We start from the raw sequence: 20,769 nt of genomic DNA, 5'->3' as shown, positions 1-20,769 counted from the left end.
ACCATAAAAGCTGAGGTAAAAGGGGGCCCTGCAAACTGGCCCCAGCCCCAGGCTTGCTGGAGGTTGGCCCGTAAGCTATTGTGAGTAAAGGAGCATTTACACACACATACACACACACACACACACACACACACACACGCACGGAGCAACCTCTGTTCTGGGAATTGTGCTAGAAGTTATGGGGCCTCAAAGATGAGCGGGAACTCCACCCTGCCTGCCGGGCACCCAAGAGCTTTGGGCCTGCACCTGCACTCATGAGAAGTGTGGGTTTGGGCAGCACATGCCTTTCCTGCACTGTCAACTGTCTTCCCCACGTGGCTGGAACCCAAGGGGCTGAGTGGTACCACCCGGACTTTCCACACAAATGGTCAGTTAGGGACTGCATCAGGGGCCAAAAGTACCGGGTGGACAAGACAGTTGCCCTGAAGGCGGTCCAACCACACCATATTTGCCCATCCCAGTTTCCTTTGTTGGCTCCTTTTGTCTCTCTCCTGCTCCAGAACAAGAAATTCCCAGGGAATCACTTGGAAGCTTGCTGGGAAGAAAGACTGAACCTCCGGTGTCCTGACCCCAGTACCAGGTTATGGAAAAGCTGATTGCAGAATGTGCGCAAGGGTAAACCTTCCCTGCTTTTAAATCATCATTGACAAGTGACTTTACTTCCCTGGATCTCATGTAGTTGATTCATGTTTAAAGGGAGAGAGCTGTACTATTAGAAGAGGTTGGCATTTCCTTCCAGTTGCAATACCTTGTGTTTCCTCAGTGAAGAAGTTCATGGGCATCTCTGCCTGTCATTCTAGAGAACTATGGTTCTCATGAGGTGTTCCGGCTTCTGGCACCTTTAGCCTGTTTGCCTTACTGCCTCTCACATCTAGAAACAGAACTGAATGTCTGGATATAATACCTTGCTCAGACAAGTTCCTTAATAAATGTTTGTTTAATGAAACCCTTCCTGACTCTGATTTACACAGTGCGTTGGCAGTCAGAAGCATGAGTTCCCCAGGACAGTGTCGAGAGGAAAGAGCAGTTAAGAGCTGCCCCAGGCAAGGAGGGGAGGAAGCAGCCTTGTCGGGGAGGCTGGTGGGGCAGAACTGGATGAGTAGGGAGACATGGAGGGAGAAGAACTCGGCAGGTAGGTGTCTGAGGGCCACGGAGGGGTCAGACCTTGAGTGGAGACAGCTCAGAATAAGGCTGGGCAAGCATGAATTTGGAAGTCTTGAAGGCAACCAAAAGCAAGGAAGGGTCTATAGCAGGGGATTGATGGAACGAAAGCTGAGCTGAAAAGCAATCCAGCAACAGCGTGCAGGATGGAGTGAGAGGGAAGGTCTGAGGAGGGCCTCAGAGAGGTCACAATGGGGAGCAGGGGCTGGACACAGGTGGGCAGAGTGTAAACTCTGGTGACAGGTTTGTAGCTAGAACGTGTGAAGGCCTGGGCACTGTTCTAGAAGTGGGATACAGTGGTAAAGTAGAGAGACGCAGATCCCCATCCCTGGGGAACTTGCCTCCTTCTAGAAGGAGAGGAAACAGAAGGAGGGGTATGACTTTTCATGAATTAATGCCCCATTTTATTCCATAGGAGATTTGTGGAAATTTACAAAAATACCTCCAGGTCAGAAAGATAAGTATAAATGATTTTATCTATTGTCCTAGATGATATCCGTCCTTTAGATAAAACAGTGATTTTCTTTTCTTTCTTTTTTTTTTTTTTTGAGACAGAGTCTTACTCTGTTGCCCGGGCTAGAGTGCTGTGGCGTCAGCCTAGCTCACAGCAACCTCAAACTCCTGGGCTGAAGCGATTCTCTTGCCTCAGCCTCCCGGCTAGCTGGGACTACAGGCACGTGCCACCATGCCCGGCTAATTTTTTCTATTTTTAGTTGTCTGGCTAATTTCTTTCTATTTTTAGTAGAGATGGGGGTCTTGTCTTGCTCTTGTTCAGGCTGGTCTCGAACTCCTGAGCTCAAGCAATCCTCCCTCCTCGGCCTCCCAGAGTGCTAGGATTACAGGCGTGAGCCACCACACCCAGCCTAGATAAAACAGTGATTTTCATATGGCTGATCTTAGAAAGTCAGAGTCAGCTTAGAGCCTGGCACCAAAGCATCACTAACCAAAGGTAGTTGCGAAAAGGACACAAATGACTAGTTTCCAGCATGTGCCTCCATAGAGTTTACAGCATTGGATTCAGATACTAAGTAAAGGTGCAGATGGGCTGGAGCCTAGATGGGGCTTGTGGAGAGAGATATTTTGTTTAGCGTCATGCCTGACACTTTGAGAGGAGGGCTGTGCTCTATAACGTTCATCCCCTACCCTCCACATTCACGTCACCTGTGCAGCCCTTGAAGCCATTAGAGCCTGGGACTGCCAAGAGAGGACTGAGGGCCCACCAGGAATCCCCAGATTTTTCACAACAGAGGCTTTTGAAAATAAGTAGATATTAGAAAGTCTGAGGTGGGGTAACTTTTGGCAAGAGTCTAGAAGGAAGATATGTATTTGCCTTCAACTGACCACTGAGAATATGCTTTGATCCTGAATAGACCAGAGGGCAGGGTTAAGATCCTTTATAAAAATTAAGGTATTAGCCAGAAGGTAAAGGAAATTCCGGAAAGTACTTTGAGACAGGGACGAAACATTTTTAGGGACTATCCCTAGAACTCGGAGACTGGATCCGGTTTGGCTGGGATAGGGGAGGGATGTGGGTGGGGGAGTGAGGGGGAAAGGGGTAGCGAAAAGCACCAAGAACTTGAGGGTGCACAACTGCGCTAAGGAGGCATAAGAAGGCCGGGGTGTGGGGAGGAGGCCAGGAGGAAGGTGGGAGACTTGGTTCTCGATGGGGCTGTGGAGTAATGGTGACGTAGCTAAGGGCTGGTGCTCCAGAGGCCACTGGGGCTTCCGAGATGGAGAAGACAGGGCCAAGAAAGGGGGGAGGGTACCCCCACAGAGGTAAGAGCTGAAGACAGGAGAAGTAATAACGGGTTCTCACAAGGAGGATGAAGCGGAGAGGGCAGGCGCTTAGGCTGAGGAAATGCCCATGTTCCGGGGGCTGGAGGAGGAGTAAGAACAGGAGTAGTGGAAAGAGAAAAGAGAAGCCTGTCCCCACAGCCACAGGCGAACAGACCCAGGAGGGAGGGAGGGCCAGAGGGGTCCACCACCAGAGAGTGAGATCCAGAACCAAGACGGAGGGGTGGGGGAGGCACAGACTGGGCAGTAGAAAGTCCACGTATCACTACTGCTTAGAGAAGAGCATCTTGAGTGTGGTGAGGCAGGAGCCAGGAGGTAAGAGGAAAAGGGTAGGGAGGAAATGGAAGCAGCAGGCATGGGTTACTTGTTTGGAAGAAAAAGAAGAGAGGAAGAGATCAGAGACGTAGAAGGAAAATTGGGAGAGGCCGGTATCACGGAACCAGGAAAGGAAGCAGGTATTAGCGAGAGGAAGCAGAAAGCGTGGTGTGGGTTGAGAGAACGGGCGTCCAAGTTGGGCATATTGGTGCCCAGCTCCCACCTTCACTGCTCTCTCTGCCACTCTGAGGCTCGGTTGTCTAACTTGTGGAACGGAGGTGCGGTGTGAACTTATTCCATGAGACCGTTGGGACGATTGAGCCGTAATTCATGTGCAGCATTTGGTGGAACATTCCAGGTGAGAGTGGGACAAGTGCCGTCGCCAACAGATCTTGTCCACCCTTTTCAAGGGACTATTGACATCATATCTGCATTGTTTGCCCCTCTCATAAAACAGTAAGAACTCTTGTAATCTTTTTTTAAAAAAAAGCTTTTTGGAGGTTCATGCCTTTTGGACATGCTCTGACTTGCACCTCCCCTGCCTCCCAGCCGTTATTGTAACAGCGCAGCTGTGCCTCCTCGTTCATAACAGATGCTGCCACTTAGCCACAATCTGCTTCTTCTGGTCTCCTGCCACCCCTTGGGCCACTTCTCCTCTGCCTGCTTTGTAAACTCATCTTTTCTCCCCAGGTTTTTCCTCCTCTACTCTGCCAGTAAATTGTGGTGCCCCTCAAGACACCCTCCTCAGGCTGTATAGTCTCCCGGAGTGATGTCTTTCATAGCCCGGGATTTAATTTCTCCCCATACGTCAGTGAGTGTTTCTAGCTCAGAACTCCCCCCAGTGAGTTACAGGCTGTATACCCAGGAGCCTACTAAACATCACTACTTGGTTGTTCCACCAATTCCTTAAACTCAAAATTTCTAAAACCTAAATAAGCTTCCCACACCTCAACACTGGTCCTAGCTCAGAGAATGGCGCCACTGTCTTCTCCTCCTATGTCATTGGATTTAAATCACAACCCAGACATGTCAATTCAAACCGCAGACGTCTCTTGAACTGTCAGCTTCTCCATTTCCACCTCCCGAGACCACAGGACCCTCCTCTCTTGCCCGAAGAACTGTGGAAGACTCCCAGCTGGTCTCTCTTCACCCACTCCAACACCCATCGCCCCATGCTATTCTTCCCACTGCAGCCAGAGTGATTTAGATTTTCACAACACATATATGATATTCTTGACCTCTGCGTAAAGCCCTTCAATGGCTTCTCATTTCTGTTAGGATCAATTCCAACATCTTTTCCACGGCCTATAAGGCTTTACACAGGTGTCGCCTGCCACTGTCTCTAGCTCCAGGGCACCCCACACTGCCCCCTGCTCACTGAGCCCGGGATCACCAGCCTTCTCTCTGCTCCTTGCTGATCTTTCTGTTTGTTAGCATCATGCTCACTTATCCCTGTCCCCCTCCCTGTCCCACCCCCTGTTACCACTCAGCAACACTCCAGCCCCCAGAGACAGGGTGCTCTCTAGCCACAGCCTTCTTGCCTCCAACTGGAAGTTCTCACTCACTTGGGGAATTGTTCAGTAAGGGTCTATACCTATCCCTCTAAGACCCTGTTAGTCCCTGGGGGCCAAGGTCACAACTGTCATGCTCCTAGTGGCAACTCTAGCAGTCAGCCCCTGAGGACCCAAAGCAGAGCGTGCAACAGGGAGAACCAAGGTGCCTGGGTTGAGTTTCCCCTGAAGTGGGGGCATGAAAGAGGGATGGACCAAGTGTGCTGGAGTGAATTAAAGGGAGCGCAGGCTTGGCACCTGGCCCTTGGACCCAGGGTGACAGGGGTCATCTCCCTGCTGGACAAGTCATCCCTGAAACCCCCCTTCAATAATAGGGTGCAAGGCAAGAACTGTGGTAAGCGCCTAGCTAAAAATAATAATGATTAGTAACTGTCCCCCTGTAATTGCCACTCCGAAGTCACGTAGCTGGTGGTCATAAAGATTCTTAACTTCTCCCCATAGCTGGTATCCACAAAGATTCTTAACTTTCTCCATAGATAATATCGCATTTTCCAAACCTACAGGTAGTTTTTAAGATATCTTTCTGGCCCTGCATTCCAGTGAATCGATTGGCCCACCCACATCAGTGGTCCATACCAAGAAACCAACTCAACTGGAATTGTGACCCCAGGGACGGGAGCATCACAAGAAGATGATTTCTACGCCCCTATTAACAAACCCAATTGCCTAATCCCTTGCCTGTCAAACTACCCTTAAAAACCCCATCTCCCAAGTTCTCAGGGAGGCGGATTTGAGAAATTCTCACGTCTGCCCGCTTAGCACTATGTGAAATAGAGACTCTTTCTCTGCGTAAAACCTGCTGACTCAGCATATTGGCTGCTTCTTGGCCAGCTGGCAAAGAAACCTGGTTGGGCGGCAGCATCCCTGTGCTAAAAGGTAGGATTTAGTAGGGTCTGGCCAGTCTGGGCAGCACTTCTGTAAGGCCAGGGCCTGCCTCCTCTCCCTGCAGAAGGCCTGGGCTATACCAGGGTATATGGGAGTCCCTCCTCGTGCTGTCGGGCCCAGGACATGTTCTGACCCGAACATCGCCAGGACACTTAGGCTCTGCTGCGTCTCCACAAGGCCTTTGCCCTATCTCAGGCTGAGTACTTTTGTTGAAGTACTGGCATTTCCCTTCCCTGAGATTGGTAGGGCATTAAATGAAGGTGTTAGTCAAGACGCTTGCGATGCCACCCAGCACAGGCACGCAGGCCTGGTCCATCAGGTGGCCAGAGCCCCTGCTTGGTGCCAGGCCAGTGTGGGATGCCTGAGCAGGCAAAGAGTACCCTGCAAACAACAAGGGCGGGACCCAAGGAGATGACCCTCAGAGGGCAGTGGAGACCCAGGCATTTGAGATGGCCTTGAAGGCACGTGGCACTTCAGGGCCATGTGTGTATATATGCATGTTTGGAGGCGAGGGGGGATGCTACTGGCAGGGGGGACATATAAGCAACCTCTATGAAGTTCTGGGACCTTCCTATATTCCTGTACTACTATTCTGTTCAACCTGCCTGTGTGGCCCATCAGAATGTTCTACTGAACGGGAAAACCAATGAGCAATCAGGAGAGACTCTCCTGATTTCCAGCTGTGGCATTTCCAGCTGTGGCATTCCAGCTGTGGCATTCAGAGGTCCATAAAGCTTAATCCTTGAAAGGGAGTCTCTCTAAATAGCCCAGGAATGAACATAAATGATTGAAAAATACCTGCATATAGAAACTAAATGAATCCCATAAGAGGTAGCAAAATGGCATGATTAAGAGTGTGGGCTCTGGAGACAGCCCACCTAGGTGCCAATCCCAGTTCTGCCACATGTGAGTTGGGTGCCCTAGGGCAAGCTACTTAACCCTCTCGTGCCTCAGTTTCCCCATTTGTAAAATGGGGATAATTACACTTAGCTCACAGGGTTGTTGTGAGGATGAACAGCTTAACATTTGTAAAGTGTTTAGAACAATGTCCGGCACATAGCAAATGTTGTGTAAGTGTTTAAAAAAATTCTTATCCTGTTAGGTCTTCAAATGGTGCATTTGTCGGGGGTCTTTATGACATACTTTTGAAGAAGATGAGAAACCAGCCTTCTTAGCGCCACTAAACATTTAGACACACAGACAGCCCTCACTTTGCACGGTAGTGCAGGACTGTAAAAATGACCGTGTGGGCTGAAACTGTGCAGAACAGTCTTAAAAATCAGGACAAAAATTATGATTGTTCCACTTTAAATTGTTTGCCAAAGCATTAAAAAATCTCTTACTGTAGGTTATAAGTGTATAGGGAAACAAAAAAAATAGTAAAACAAATGTTTTAGTACACAGTAATTTAAAACATTAAAAACAGTGCAGATTTTAAAGTGTTTTCTTTCTTTGTAAAAAAAACTTAGCAAGAGTATTTGAACAGTTCTTGCTGTCTGCTCTTTGCATAGCATGTGATACTGAGGGAGCATCTTTTCCATGCCTTGGTGAATTGTTCTATCCTTTAAAAATTTGCATCAGCTTCCAACGTCTCATATTTTGCTTTCAATGCTGTGAAATATTTCTGAGAATTCCTTTACTGTGAAATTTTTTCGCTGACGTTACTTCCTCTGGGACATCGTCATCCTTTTCGTTGCAACCACTTTCCTCATTTGTGCTTTGAACAATGGTTTCAGGTTTCATCAATAGAAATTGAAACTTCTGGCTGTCAGAAAGTCACACAGAGCTTACTCAGAATGATATAAAATTCCATTCTGGAAATTTAAAAAAATCTAAAAAATAAATCTTCGCTTGTTCCAAGTAGCTACTCATTAACAAAGGAATCAGATGATAACAGACACAATGCTGACTTTTTAATCTCAACTTATATATATTAAAAAACAACAGCAGCAACAACAACAACAAAAAACGGCTCGACGTAAGCATAGACATTTTCGGTTTGCACTTCGTGTTAATTGTTATTTAAATTATGGAATGATAGAAATGCTGAAACAACTGGATGAATTCAACTATATTGTGAAATTTCTGTAGCTGGCCAGAAATCAGACTTTGATTGGATATTTAAGATCTCATACGGATCAGGGGAGAAATATAATTACATATTCCTTAAGAATCTGATGAAAGTTATGTTCTGTCTCCTCTCAAAAGTGCACAGGAGCCAATACAACATTTTATGCAGCATTTCAGGGAATTCACAGAGCCCCTGAAATCCAGTTAGAAGCCCCGGCTATGATTCTAGAATTTTATTCCTAGTTGAAACCAGACAAAGCCTGTTTCAGAGCCATTGCAAGTCCCCAAAACCTCAGGCATTTTCTAAGAAAAGGCAAACCTTGGGGCATGTCACCTGCCACCAGAAAATGCATTTAACGGTGACCCTTTCCTCACTGTACAAGTTTGTTCAACCTAGACCTCTTCAGCTACAAACTACCATGCCTGAAATTCTCTTCTGAGACTAAAGGGATTGCAAAACGTGGCTGAACAGACAGATTCAATGGCGTGTTGTTGAAAAACACAGCAGAACCAGCAAATCAAACTGGAAATTGATTGTCTTGCACGGGATGTTGGCCACTATTGTGATGAGGTTGCTGAGTGGCACCTGGGCCTATTGCAGGTGGCATTCTCTGCCTGTTCTTCCCTTCTTTCCTCCTCATTCCTTTTCTTTCTCCTCTCCCTTTATTCTTCCTCTCCTATTCTTTTCTTCCTACTACTTCTGACATCGCCCCCCGTGGATACTGCTTAGTCCAGCCTGTGGTACAAGAGATTTTAGATCCTCATTAAAGCCACTGGAGAAAGCCCTGAGTGATTTACTTTGAATTCTATAGACAACCTAATGGGAAGCTCTGAGAACACCTGAACAATGCCCCAGAAATGTGTTCTTGCTGTAGAAACTTACTATTTGGGGGAGGCAGTTTTGATCAAGGAAGGGGGTTGGAGGATTGCTTGTTTATTCATTTTTTTGTTTTTGTTTTAAATTGATTTGACTTCAAGGGGATAAGACGGTCTAAACAAAACCTGCTGACGAAGTCACAGAACAACTCCACCTTTGGAATGAGCTTTATTTCCTTGTATTTTGTTAAGAAATCTGGCTCTCAACTGGGAATGCACGTCACTCTACCCACTCAAGGGCAGGATGATAAGGTTCTATCAGACCAGGCCCCTAAATGAACCTGAGACTCTATCAAGGTCAGAAATGCTGTAATTCAATCCAAAAGGTCTCTCTTGAGCTTGCTTGTTTTGACTCGTAACCACAAATTTATCTTGTGTAAGTGTCCGATCACATTATAAAACGACGAGTGAATCTGTGTAGTACGGACACCCTCTTGAAGCAACAGGAGTCCTAGATGAACCTCTTGGAGGATTCTCTGATTTTTCTGCCCCTTTGATTTCCATAGGACTCTAAATTGCTTCCTCTGAGGTCAAGGAACACAAGATGGTTTTGGAAATGCTGAACCCAACGCATTATAACATCACCAGCATGGTGCCTGAAGTCATGCCTGCTGCCACCATGCCAATCCTGCTGCTCACCGGCCTTCTCCTCTTGGTTTGGAATTATGAGGACACGTCCTCAATACCAGGTAAGCCAGTCATTTATTTCCGCATCTAAGGAGATTGCTTTCTTGGGCTTTTGGTCCATGATGTTAAAGAAAATTTCACAAAAGGGAAAAGGAAACCTGGAAAGGTCTCTGAAGACCACGGCCATGTTAGCAAGTGAGGACTCAGGTGAAAACTTTTAGACCAATTATCTGCACATTTTAAACGAAAGCATTTACAAAAATTATTTTAGACAATCCCTTCCAGTCTGCACTCTGCTTTTGGGAAAGCAGACTTGGCACAAGTCTCCTTTAAAACAAGTTTGAGATAGGGTAGAACAAGGTAAAATTCTAGGTTTTTGTTGTTGTTAATTTTTTTCAGATTCATTCCAGTTTTGCTCTGAAGGCGAAAATGTCTCTGGAATGCCTTCTCTACTTTTTTCTTTCTCCCTCCCCCTTCACCTCACCTGCGGCCCTGCCCTGTCTTGTACTTCTGTCTTCTCTTCATCCCACTCTTCCTCTCCTCTTACTCTTGGCCATGTGGTGGTGGTGGTGGTGCCACCAGAAGGGCTGACTGAGACCCTGGCAGTGGGAGAAGAATGGGGACCACAGTGGTGCCCTTGAAACATCACACCCCGATAGAATCTGTGGGTCTGGGGGTCAATCAAAAGTAGGGAATGATATAACAACCAGATAATTCCAACGGAAAACCCCACTATTCCACCGCTAATGCTGGAATTATCAGATATCAGATTAATTCAGAAGTATTAGAAATTTCAGACTGTTTCTTTAGTCTTCAGTGCAAATTTCTCCTGGCAGGCAACTCCTGCCAATTCCATAAGCTCTCCGATGAGGTTTAGTTTCCAGAGCATAGTTATTACACGCTTGTAAGTGCGGTGGGCCTCATCTCCGTGTGACCAAGAGTGGGAGTATGGGGCTGGTACAAAATGCTCTGTGTCTGGATTCTTTTTAAAATTTTCCAGATAACTGCCTGTCTCTCAGTCTGATTCAGCCTGATATTTTAGATTACTTTAATGCCCACTTTAGTGGAACATTTAGTTAATCTTGTTCTCTGCTCCCTGACAGGGTCATCTCCGGGGAAGGGAGGCTCAGAGCTGAGGGATGCCTCTCCTCTGGTCTTTAACTTGAACTCTCTCCACGACGGCTGCCCCCTCCTCCCGTATATATAAAAGTATATATACTTGTAGTATATATAAGAATCACCCAGAAGGTAGAAGCATGTGAAAATTTCAGATCCCTGGGTCCTGCCCCAGACATTTTGAATCAGACTCTCCAGGCCTAGAAACACACATGTTTAACAAGTTTCCCCAGACGCTTACGCCGCATGCACTGGTGGAACTCCCTTGGACCCTTGAGCGAGGAGGTCAGCCTGGCTTTCCTGAAACCCCGGATCAGGAGTCTAGACAGCACCTCACTCCGTCCACCACTCCTGGGCTAGGGAATGCATACTGTCACGCACTGACAGGCGGGTCACATAATACAGTGATTCTCAGCCCTGTCTGAGGTAGGGCCCCCAGGTTGATATTTTCTTAAATCCTCTCCAGGTGATTTTTCATGAGCAGCCAAGGTTGAGAGCCACAGATATGAGCCTGACACCCTCATCCGATAGAAGGGGAAGCTGGGACTCAGAGAGGCGACCTGCTTGGCCCAGGCGAAGCGTTATGGCCAGTCTGAGAAGCCACTGGAGTTCAAACTCCTCATCACACAAGTGAGGGGCTAAAGCCCAGAGAAGAGAACTGGCTTATCAGCTTCCCAGCTAGAAGGGAAGTGGGAGTGCAGGAGGACACCAGGAAGCCCTAAAGCCCAAGCTGAAATCATTCTGCTAGCCAGGGAGTTTCTAGTTTCATGCTTTCGCTTTGAAAACATAAGGTCTGCTTAGAATCCTCTAGTGGCACAGACTGTGAGGTCTTGTGCTTGCTGGTTGGGGATGAGGAGATGAGAAAATTGGCCTTGGTAGGGTGGTTCTTGATCAGCAAGACTCCTGAACTCCTGCCGGCCCCTTTCAGTCAATGGCTGTCTGGGTTCTTGGTGTTAGAGGTTTGGGGGAAGCTCAGGGTCAGTGGAAGCCAAAGAGAGTCGAGAAGGTGTAATGAAGAAAAACCCTCAAGTAAGTTACAGTTTACAAAGTGGTTTTGGGCCCATGCTCTCTGGTGAGGTTAGTGTATTTATGCCTATTTCGTAGGTGAAAAAACTGAGACTCCAGGAGGGTAGATGTCATGCAGCTAGTAGGTGATGAAACTAGAGCTCATATCCAAGCTTCTCCAATCCATATTCACTGAGAAGCTCTGCTGTATTGGGTGCTTAGGGGTGGGGGTGGGGGGTGGCGTGCAAAGAGGAAAGAGATGCGTCTGCCCTGGGGGGATTGCATCAAAGTGGCAAAGACATCAAAGGCAGGGGCACCCACAGGCAGATGATTTAGTGCCAGGGAGGGGGCTCTGAAAGTCTAGGGGAGGGAAGAGTCATTCCCACGGGGGTTTTGTAAGCTTCAGCTCTGAGAAATTGCCCCCAGTCTACTGATCTGTGTCCAGGATTCACGGTCGCCTGACACCTGGCAGCTCTCCCTTCTGCAAGGACACACAGCCACCCCCAACCTTGAACGGGGCCCCTCTCCCTCCAGGTGCTGCACTCTGCCCTGGCTGCCACATCCCCAGAGCAGGGCACCGGGAAAAGGACATGGCAACACATTCCTCTTTCTTCCCATCAGGAAAATATTTCAAAGAAAAGTGCTCAGTGTGCTGATAAATTTGCTATCACAGTCCGGCACAAGAAATAGGATGTTAGCCCCATTCTAGACACTCCACATGTGCCTTCTTAATCACTACACTTTCCTGGATTTCGTGACTATCACTCCCTGCTTTTTTATAGCTGTGCCACCTAATTTCACATCCCCAGACAATATAGGTTAATTTTGCCTGGTTTTAAATGTTTTTGCAATCAAATCATACGTTATTTATTCTGTCTTGCTTCTTTTACTCAATATTATGTTTCTGAGATTCATCCACATTGTGGCATGCAGCCGTAGTTCATTTTCATTGCCATATGGTACTGAGTTACAAGAATATCTCGCGGTTTAAATGCCAATTCTTCTGTTGATAGACATTTGGGGTGTCTCCAGTTTGGGGCTATCGTGAACAGGACTGCCGAGAACGTATGTGTGCACAGGTTTCTCCAGGGTGTACACCTAGGCGTGGCATGCAACAGCTTCTTGATTAGGACAGCTGGCGAAAGGACCCAGCTGTTGGCTCCAAGGAGGCTGCGTCCACACAAAAATGCAGTGAAGTATTTACCGCTTCTCTTAGGCTCAGCCATCAATCACTGCATGCCTAGATAAACATTCTCCAGTCTGAGAAGCAAAGAACAGCTTAATGTGGTTGCACCAGAACATTTCCCTAATATTTTACCAAAGCTTCTAGAGCATTCTTCTCTCTAGCTGGAGGGTATAAGATATATATGTAAAGGAAAAGATTACATTGTGTTAGAATTATTTGATTTTGTAATTTTTTTTTTACATACTCTCCTGTCCTGGGAACTCAGATGGGGACTATTATACATTTTCAGACCCTAACTTGAAACTAGTGTCTACACCTTGTAGGGCCTCAGTAAGTGTTTGTTGGATGAATTAAGCTGACATACAGTTGATTACTAAGGACCCAAAACTCTGGTTCTCTTCTGATTAGAACATTCAGGTTCTTATCCTAAGCACAGGGTTCATCATGATCTCCCTTTTTCAGTAGATTTTGGCTCTCTTCTTTCATATTTTAAATTCGAATAGTGGCTGCCAAATATTAAGATTTTCTACATGGCACCAAACTTTTCGATAAAAGATGAAAAGTGCAATCTTTTATCTGTATGTCTTTGTTGCTCATAAGACTGGTATATTAAGTAAGTAAATGTTTATTGAATAAACCTATTCCCAAATAACTAGATACTTGACCTCCTGTGGATCAAATATACATTTTTTGATATTTTCCAATTTTTTTATCAAAATGTAAATACAACCTAAAATACCCTAAATGAGGATAGCATTTAAAACTTCATCCTTTATATTGTATGCACAAGCCTAATTCATTTTTAAAATTCATTCAGGAAACATGTGTTGAGCATCTACAATGTGCCCAGCTATAAATATCCAGTGAAGTATTTTATTATGCATATTTTAATTTGATTAAAGGTTAGTATATCTGATGACATTTTAAGGAAATATATATTCAATCAAATCTGCTTGTGTAAATCTTTAAAAGAACTTAATGGAATTATTTTACTATCAAGTTAGTCATCTACTGCATAATGTAGAGCTTTTAAAATTATTACAAGATTAATAACCCTTTGATAGTAATTTGGTTCCATAGATATTAATAAAGATGTTCTCTTTAAACAGAAAAAAGAGCCGGTAGTCTTGTTCATATTAACTCAGCTATTGCAAAGAAAAAGATTAAACATTGTTTGCTGTATTTGGGACTCAACATCTAATTCAGATGATTCAAGCAAAAATGTACACTATCTAATCACACAACTCTTACCCTTAGAGTGAGAATGTTCTCATACGGTTAGGTGTGTTTTGGCTTCAGAACTATTTCAGTGACAGAATGGAATCAAAGAAGACAGATTTGGTATAACTACTACTTTATAATGTAATTCCTAAAACCATTCCAAAAATTTTTTTATCTAATTTTACCACCACCAGTAAAATCAAGCTGCCAAGTTTGTTCTCTGATGCAAACAAGATCAAATTCCCCGGTTGTTCCCTGGACTCGTGTTCTTTACAAATTCTGCCATCCTATTCGTCAGCAACGGCACGAGTGGCCACTGCTCTTGGCTAAAACCAGATCACAGGACTCTAGTCTAGACACTGACCAGACTCGTTGCCTAATTCCTCAATTCTTAGCTTTATTTCGTTTAGTGAGATTTAGCTTAAGAGGTTTTTTTTTCTTAAACTGAGTCCTTTTTAAGAGAAAAAGAGAAATGGATGTTCTGAGTTTTGCAGGATTCCTCTAAAACCATAGCCTAGTTCTAACTCACCCATTCTGTAAGCGGGGGCACTCAAACCAAACATTTTCAGCCAAAACCAGGCAGCCAAACAGATCTATCAGCTTTTCACCAGATGGACGGATGGACTTATTTTTGAAATTCACTGACACTGGCTAGCATGGGAGGAAATTAGCACACATAGCCCAGTTCTTCCAGACTGAAATGACTGAGGCCAAACAGAACGAGGACAGCGTGGATACGGGACTGCTTTTTACTCATGGGGGAGCGAAGAGCCTCACGTTACGCGTGTTTTGTTTTGTTGTAAATCACTTTATTTGTGATTCACAGATAGACGTGAAGAACATTTAGATATAAACGAACAAAAACAGCAGTAACTCGAAGCAGTTGCTATTTTGGGGGTCACTAACAGCTGGTTGCCATCTGATGACTTTCCCAGGTCCCGGCTACTGCATGGGAATCGGGCCGCTCCTCTCCCACGGCAGATTCCTGTGGATGGGCATAGGCAGTGCCTGCAACTACTACAACAAGATGTATGGAGAGTTCATGCGAGTCTGGATATGTGGAGAGGAGACTCTCATTATCAGCAAGTGAGTCTGTGAATAATCCGAGTTATGTTTTTTGCCTTGAGGCTGGGGTTTAAAAAAATGATTTTGCTATCTTGACGTCTGTGTTGCTAAGACTATATTTTTCCTGCTGAAATGAAGGGGAGCGATTCCCAGGTAAAAATCTAACATTGCAGACAGAATAACTAGGTTTTGCTTGAGTCGAAGCCAGAGAGGTACATGGATAAAGAACTCTGGAAAGTTGGGAAATTATTCAAAATCTCTGCGAGCAGTGAATGTGGAAACATAGAATCCAGATAATTTGATTTTGGCAAAACATTACTTTAGGGAGAGGCATTATCTTCTCTGCTTTCCTAAGATTTTGGTCTTTTCTACAAGTGAACGTTAAAAAGAACAAAACAAAACAAACCTGTAAAAACCCAAAATAAAACCTGACACAAAGGTATCTGACTAGCAATTTGCCAAGGTGCTCTGATGCCAGGCGACTGCTGCTCTCGAATTTATGACTGCAGGCCAGTTTCCCCGCTGAGTGGTCTTAAGTAAACGAATCAGGAACAACATTGCCCATTACAGAAATGATGTCCTCTCTGCACTGTTATATTTTCTGGAAAACTAGCAGACTGAATTCACTCCAGGGTTAACCAAATATGCATTGACTGTGGAGAATTAGCTTTGCGAAATACTAGTTTTCATGTTTATGGATCTTAGAAAATGGAGAATTTCAAAGAGAGCATATTTCACTAGACTTTCAGCTGTCTTTACTAGACTTTTAGCAAAGTTATCGCTGACAATGTCTCATTAACAAATTTTTATATTTGTAATCCCTGACAGAGCTTTACCCACAGACTGAAGCTGACCAGGGTGTTTTACTGATTTCTTGGGATTATTTGTTCAGATATATAGACTGTCACTCAGAAGTAAGTGAAGCATTTCTGAAAACTACATTAATTTTTTTCAGGCCAAGATTACATTTATCATTTCGTAAGCTACCGTGGTATCCTCAAAGCCCAATCATTGAAGCAAATATTGAAAGAAGGGAGAGGGGAGAAAAATGTGTTCAAAATACTTCCCAATATTTCAGACTATCCAGGAATGTTATTTTGGATCTATCCAATACCTCCATTTTTCCCTGGGCTTTTCCTGGTTCATTGAGTTTAGTGTTGTAGCACTTTTAAGAGTAGCTAAGGCAGACGACATTTCTACAACTAAACATAAGTGGCTTCAGGTGGGAATGTCACTTTATTAGGTTCCCTCTGAAATGCTCTAATGCAGTGGTTCTCAAAGTGCAGTCCCTCCGCCAGCAGCATCAACAAACATAGGGACGGGACACCCCCCCCAGCAACTGAATAAGAAAGGCTGGGTAGGACCCCCACAGTCTGCAGTTTAATAAGCTCTCCAGGTGATTCTGAGGTATGCTCAAGTTCGAGAGCCACTGCTCTAAGGACTAGATCATAATTACTCTGATTTTACTTCTCCTGATCTACTGAGCCCTGATCAGCCAAATTTAAGTGAATTTGGTATGTTCTTGATATGTTCTCATTTTAAAAATCAATACTCTAGTCACTTTTACGACTGACTATGGTCTCGTGAACGTCCTGGAACTGATGACATTGGGTTTGGGGGATTGGAACATTCGCTCCTGCTGCTTCATTCCCTGGCACAGAAGCTGCCACCAGCCCTCCTCAACCCGGCGTCTGCCTTCCCTGTCACCTGTTTCTCTCAGCAGACAGGTGAAGTAACCCTCAGGATCTTTATCCGACAGGATATCTACCTGCAGTTCGGGATCTAGAGCAGTGGTTCTCGCCCTGGCTGCACAGTAGAGTTCCCCAGGGAGCTTTTAAAAGCCCTGCTGCCCGGGCCACACCCCAACTTTTAGATCAGAATCTCTGGGGGTGGGACCCAGGCATCAGGAGCCTTTACAGTTCCCCAGGTGATTCCTGGGTGCTGCAGAGCTCGAGGACCTCCCATCTAGAGAGAAGGAAAGACGAAGAAGCTTCTGGGGCAGGAGCGCCTCTCCCTGGGGTTAGGGGAAACAGCTAAGTGGGGAGGGAGTGGTTTTGTCTTACTGTACAACCCCCGAGTCTAGCTAAGGTGGTGGTAGAAAACTAGACTCGCAGTGAGGAATGGCAGATTTGAGAAAGGGCCTGAGTACCAGGACAGAAATCACTCTCGGATATGAGCTACTTACATACTAGATCCTTAGGTCACCAGATAAATTCCCTGGATGCCCAAAGACAATTCCTGAAGTAGAATCCTTGTCACCATCGGGGTGGCATCTGACCACTCTGATTGTCTTAATTAGGAAAGTGACTTCAGTGACCCTGACGAGTCAGGCGCTGGTTCATGTTAAGATGTGGACAACCCACCCGCCCTTCCCCCAGCCCTCCCAGGGCCCTCCCTGTCCTCTCAGGCTTTTCACTTGTCAGAGCCTTTGTGTTCTCCTTAATTGCCTCCGAGCAGCTCAATTTTGCTGTTAAAGGCTGAGCTCCCTGCAGGAATAGGACATGTTTGTCCCCATCTCCTTTCCTTGTCTGCTCTTCACGTCCCTTCCAGAACTACCCGTACCTCTTGAAAAGACCCCATTGGACCTCAGAAAAGCCTTTTCTTTTGATTTGAATAGTTTGCCAGATTTCTTTTTCTTTTCAAAAGTTTGAGGGCTATAGTCATTACAACTGTGTAGAGATGACAATCCAACTTTTCCAACTAGCTTCGTCCCAGAGTGGTGGGGGCTGCAGAACTTTAGGGGAGGGAATCAGGCCTGAGTGCTGCTGGGATGCTGGATGCTGCCTGAACCACTTGGGGTCTTTGAGGCAAGGTCCATCTAGTCAGCTTGTGCACATGTGAGCATTTCCCCCCGGGCAGCTACACGCTAAATTAACGGAGGTCTACCAATGCTGTGTGTGACACTTCATGTCCATTATATGTGTATATATTACACATATATTTTGTCATGAGTACCAAAAAAAAAGAATTCAAGTAGCATCCATAAAGAGGAATTAGCAATTAACATGCTAATTAGGGCTATATTTGCATGTGTTAGCAAGGAACATACTAATTAGGGTTATATTTGCACATCTGTCTTAATCATGTGTAAATTTACAGGGGGCTCATTCATTTATTCTTTCAACATACATTGAGAATTTATTATATACTAAGCATAGATACATTCTAAGTTATAATAGTCATTATTAGCTCTCCATTCATTCGTTAAATATTTATTGAGAACTTACTATGTGCATTAGATATCATTCTAGGCTCTGAGAATACAGCAATGAACAAATCAGCCAATAATTCCCTACCCTCATGGAGCAATATATTGTTATTATGCTAACAATAAACAAGTAAAATATATAGTATATTAGGAGGGTGACCAACTCTCTCAGTTTGCCTGGGACCAGAGAGTTTCCCAGGATGAGTGCTGCTGGGAAGTCCCCACTTCCCTTCAGTCTTTATTCACATGCTCTCTTCTCAAGGAGGACTGCCTGAGCCAGTTGTTTACTATAGTATCCCCCTCTCCGCCTGGCTAGGCGGAGAAGGGAAAAGCAGGTGAAGAATGCACGTCCAGGGAGGAGGAAATTGTGATCCATGTCAAATACGGCAGACAGGCCAAGTGAGTGCTTGGAGACTTGAGTATTGCATCTAGCAAGAGGGAGGTCAGGGGTGATTTTGACAGGAGCAGTTTCAATGGAGTGGTGGGGGCAAAAATCTGACCAGACAAGGAAATGCGGGGAGAAGAGTCAGAGGCAGCAAGTGTCAATGACACTGCCAAGGAGTTTTCTATAAAAGAAGCAGGAAATGGGCCAGTAGCTGGAGAGAGACATGTGGCCAAAGGAGTTCTGATTTTTAAAACAAGAGAAATTCCAGCGTGCGAGTTGTGGTGGGAATGATCGATCATGGAGGAATTGTTAACACAGGAGAAAGAAGGGGCATATGAGGTGAGATGTGAAGAAGTCCCAGGGGACAAGTGGTGGCGGAAGATGGCCTTGAATAGGGACATGGAAGTTTATCCATAGTCACAGGAGGGAAGGTGGAATATATGAGCGCAGATCCTGGTGGTTGGGGCTTGTGGAGGTTCTCTTGTAGGTGTTTCTATTTTCTCAGGAAAATAGAACTAAAGTCTTCAGCTGAGCCTGAGTGGGGAGGATATAATAGTCATCTAGAAGAGCGAGAGAGTGAATGGACTAGGGAAATACAGTAGAATTGCCAGCTGCACTAAGGGTCCACTTGAATTTAACTGAGAACTGTCAGAGCGTGTATGTGTGTGTGTGTGTGCGCGCACACACACAAGCATACACGTACACGTGTGTGATTTTTCTTTTTTTTCTTCCCAGCCCAATTCAGTTGCCAGGTGCAAACACAGAACAAGCTAAAAGTTGGATTTAGCTGGAGTGGGGGTTTTACCCGGCAACCATGACAAAGTAAGGAGAGGGTCAAGGGAGTTGAGGATGCAGGGAAGGGTATTTTAATTTTAATTTTAATGATCGATAATACACATTTTTTCCAACTTTCTATTAAGAAATTTTTCAAACGAACAGGAAAGTTGAAAGAACAGTCTCGCCCTCTTTTCCCCCTGTGACGTTGACCTTTTGAAGAGACCACGTCAGTTGTCTTACAGGAATCCCACGTGCTGAATTTCTCTCATTGTTTCCTCACAGTGTCACTGAACATATTCCTTTATTCCCTGTATTTCCTATAAACTGACAATTTGGTCTAAAGGCTCAATTAGATTCAAGTTACACGTTTTTTGTACTAATACTTTATCAGTAGTACGAGGCGCTTCATATCACATAACATCGGGAGATGAGTAATGGGTTGTCCCACTAGTAGTGATGCTAAATTGGATCACTTGGTTAGGGTGGTTACAGTCAGATCTTGCTGTTGCAAAGATTGTTTTTCTGGCAGTCACCCTAGAATTTACGCTTGGCAAGTGGGGATATTAAGGGGGCAGAGGGCAGTGAAAAGGTGATTGGATTAATGGAACGTAAGACTTGGACACGGAAGAGATCTACACAAGGCAAGTATTTTTAAATGTGTGGTACCAGTTGTTCAGTAATTGTCTCCTCTGTATTTCTGGCACTCATCGCTGGTGAACCTGGCCACAGGTGTGTGAGTTGTTTAAACTCAGAATTTAGGTGGCTTCCTCCTTAGCACCTGAGAGCTTACTTCCTGGCTACTTTTCATTTCGCATAGACAATAGGTTTGCCATCTTTGGAGATGCCTTTTGACTTCAGTCATGTTTAAAGAGAAATAATGACCCCAGTAACCAGACACCTTGCACTGCACACTATTCCTTCTGAACCTGGGGACCCAGTCGGACTCTCCTCAGTGGTAAGAAATCCTCACTCTCCCAACAGTCCGTGTAGCATTTCCCTCAGCAGTGTTGCAGGCTGGCCCTGCACGGTGGCGGAGCCAGGTTCGTCTTGACTGCCAGGAGGGGCTCCGGGCTGGAGTCCCTAGTTCTTCACCACCCTTTTCTTCCTCGCTTTCCAGATTTACTCTGGTTACATAAATCCAGCCTAATTTTGGTAAGTGACCTTGTTTTAAATTGCTCTTCTGTGGCCAGTGACACTTCGCTTGCTATATATCACTTCTGCCGGGATGGCCTTGGCCTTTGCCAAGTCTGAACCTCGAACTCAAAATAGCTGAGTTGTTGGCGCCCCCTAAAGGACACATGGATTTTTTTTTAATTTTTTTTTTTTTCAGCATATTGCAGGGGTACAGATGTTTAGGTTACGTATGTTGCCCTTGCCCTCCCTCCCCCCTAAGTCCAAGTTTCAAATATGTCCATCCTTTGGGCGGTGCGTATTGCACTCTTTGTGTATGCAAATACCCCTCCCCTCCTCCCCTCTCCCCCCCCCCCAACATCCAATACCCCTTCCC

General features: G+C 45.3%; 1 protein-coding gene across 1 annotated transcript in view; it reads left to right on the top strand.

The window, feature by feature from the left end:
* The window catches only part of LOC105821381 (aromatase), a 110,552-nt gene that overhangs the window by 70,497 nt on the left and 19,286 nt on the right, over positions 1–20,769 (top strand). The window contains exons 2-3 of the mRNA XM_012658082.1: positions 9,179–9,361; positions 14,763–14,913. Of these exons, the coding sequence (XP_012513536.1) occupies positions 9,217–9,361; positions 14,763–14,913 (296 nt within the window). The 5' untranslated portion in view covers positions 9,179–9,216. The remainder of the gene's footprint in view (positions 1–9,178; positions 9,362–14,762; positions 14,914–20,769) is intronic.

The sequence above is a fragment of the Propithecus coquereli genome, unplaced genomic scaffold, assembly GCF_000956105.1.
Source record: "Propithecus coquereli isolate 6110/MARCELLA unplaced genomic scaffold, Pcoq_1.0 Scaffold57, whole genome shotgun sequence".
Classification (NCBI taxonomy): domain Eukaryota; kingdom Metazoa; phylum Chordata; class Mammalia; order Primates; family Indriidae; genus Propithecus; species Propithecus coquereli.
This window is presented reverse-complemented; position numbering and strand designations above follow the sequence as displayed.